Source organism: Penaeus chinensis, chromosome 1, assembly GCF_019202785.1.
Source record: "Penaeus chinensis breed Huanghai No. 1 chromosome 1, ASM1920278v2, whole genome shotgun sequence".
In the NCBI taxonomy this organism is placed as follows: Eukaryota; Metazoa; Arthropoda; class Malacostraca; order Decapoda; family Penaeidae; genus Penaeus; species Penaeus chinensis.
In genome coordinates this window covers 20,233,375-20,235,874 of record NC_061819.1, presented here as the reverse complement: position 1 = coordinate 20,235,874, position 2,500 = coordinate 20,233,375, and the positions used below count along the sequence as shown (strand labels likewise).

The 2,500-nt window shown below is 34.9% G+C and overlaps 1 protein-coding gene across 3 annotated transcripts in view; it reads left to right on the top strand.

Annotated features, from left to right (window-relative positions):
• The window catches only part of LOC125045595 (nucleosome-remodeling factor subunit NURF301-like), a 35,830-nt gene that overhangs the window by 996 nt on the left and 32,334 nt on the right, over positions 1 to 2,500 (top strand). For all 3 annotated transcript variants that reach the window (XM_047644092.1, XM_047644854.1, XM_047643346.1), the window contains exon 1: positions 1 to 254. This exon is cut by the window's left edge and continues 996 nt beyond it. In XM_047644092.1, coding sequence (XP_047500048.1) covers positions 1 to 254 — 254 coding nt within the window. The remainder of the gene's footprint in view (positions 255 to 2,500) is intronic.

The window sequence follows — 2,500 nt, the reverse complement described above, 5'->3', positions numbered from 1 at the left end:
GCTGAGGAACAAAGCTCCCTGCTGGCCGAGGTGCACATGATGCTGCTGAAGGCCCTTATCCGGGAGGAGGACTCTCAGCAGACTCAGTTCGGGCCCCTCGACCAGAAGGACTCCATCAATGTCATCCTCTACTTCATTGACGCGCTGACCTGGCCAGAGACGCTCCGGCTGTACCTGCAAAGTGACTATGAGTTCAGAGACACTCTCTCCATTCTGGACAGTTGCGACTACCCGTACACATCCCTCGAGAACAGGTTTGTCTAGCTGTGACAGTTGTTTTTAGTGTCAGGGTCTGAGGAGGGTTGTGGGTTCTGGTTTTGCTTTTGCCAGCCCATTTGTAGGACACAGGAAAACGCTGTGGAATTGTCGTTAGGAATTGTTTGGCAAGCATTGGAAATATAACTGGCCAATTAACACATTAGTTTTTGAAAGTAGGCTCTCTATGGTGCTCTTTTATTCTGTGCTGGAGAAAGACTTTTAGAAATCCCCCTAAAAGTATCCATTTATCTAATATGCTATGTTATATATATATATATTTTTTTTTTTCTCCACTAAGTATGAAATTGTAAGTAAAAAAAAAATCTGATAGATTATGATAGACTGAATTTCAACCAGCCAATCCAAAAGGCATATTCTTTTGTTCGAGCTGTGCATGTCACATTAGAAAATTAAAGTTTGCCGACTGAAGTTGCATGACATAGGTATCCATAAGTTTTTTTTAGATATCCTTCCTCTTGTATTGTCAAATGCAGAACCAAACCAAGCTGTCTTACCATAGTACAGGAGGCTGACACTAGAGCTGTTGTATGTGTTATATAGATGATTAAGTAAATATCAAGAATATTGGCAGTGATAACTAAAACAGATATTTTTTGTATATGGAAATTGGATCTTGACAGTATATGAAAAGGGTAGATTGATGAAATCTGAGACATTTAATGTCAATGACATTTCTGCTACTAATTGAAAAACAATATGTTATTTAATATAGAAATATGATAATGGTAGCATCTTCAGCCATGATCCTTCACTGATTATGTCTTAGTTTACATGTACTTCATGAAAATGAGCCATCTGCTCAAATAAAAACCCGCATATAATAAATAATTGAAAACTACTCGTAAATCAACAGGCTAATCATCTGAAAGGACTTCCATACCGTGTAAATATTAGGGGCTTTTTGAAGCTCAACTGATCCATGTGTTGTATTTTCAAAGATGTGTAATCATTTTTTATTTTTTTATTTTTTGTGGCATATTAATTGAAATACCCAACTAGTTGAAAAAAAGGTCCAACCCCTGTCCTATGGTATTAGTGGTGGAAGTTTGTTGTCCTTTTGACCTCATCACCGATAGGTATACAAGACAAGCAAGTAGATTGTAATAGAACTGTATGTATTTCAAGTTCCATATATGATTTGTTGTCTGGGCCACCCCAAGAATTCCAGGTTCTCTCAGGTTTCACAAACCTGGAAGGAGTAGGGAGTTTGCTAGGTCACAAAATTAACGTTTGTGCTGAAAATTATCATCATTTTTATTCAAAGCACATCAGTATATACAAATATCTATGAATTGTATAAGTCCTTGTTCTCATACCTGAAAAGACTATCTGTTTTTCTTTTAGGAATACTGGATTTGTCTTTAAAAACCCACCTGAAACTTGTTATTATCAGTTATGGATGCCTACAATGATGAGGCTAACATATATGTATAGTGTCAAGTGATCCCTATAACACATTGTGCTCTGGCAAAGGCCAACAAACCTTCACATATATTCTGACAAATATTTATATGCTTATTTACTGTTATATATATTTATATATGTAACGTCTATATTGTTCATATATTTGCATACATTAATACAAACCATTTATACCAGTTTGCAGACTGAGAAGTAGGAATGTTTTTATTTGATAGGGAAATGTTTAATTTTGTTTCCTTTTTTATATTTCCTTGGCAAAGAGAATGTTTAACCCTTTTAGATTTATACGTAGTTCATAATCATTAAATTAGGTATGGTGCAGAATTATATGGTGTGGATGTGTAGTTAATTATTTGTGAAATAGAACAATAAGAGCAGCCATATGCAACATAGTGTAATAACCAAATCCATCTATAACTGAATTTTCATGTAGCTTTTTAGTTTGGAAGAGGGTAATGTAGGACCTAGGACCTATATTATTTCTTTATTTAGCTTCTTTAAAAAAAGGGTATTTTATATATGCAGAAATGTCTTCGTTAATTATGCTTGTTTAGGTAATTCTAGATTAGTTTGAAGTATAAAGTTAGTATTGGATAATAATTGTTACTGTCAAAATTGTATTTTTAAACTGTATTTAGAGATATAGGATGTTTCACTTGTCACCTAACTCCCAGAACGCCTTCTCTCTCTCTCTCTTTTTTTTTTTTCTCTCTCGAAAACGACCTCCCATTTGTATTTGTCGTTTCTAGGAAGAGATATCTTATTCCACTCCACCAGTCTCATCTGTAGATGTATTTCA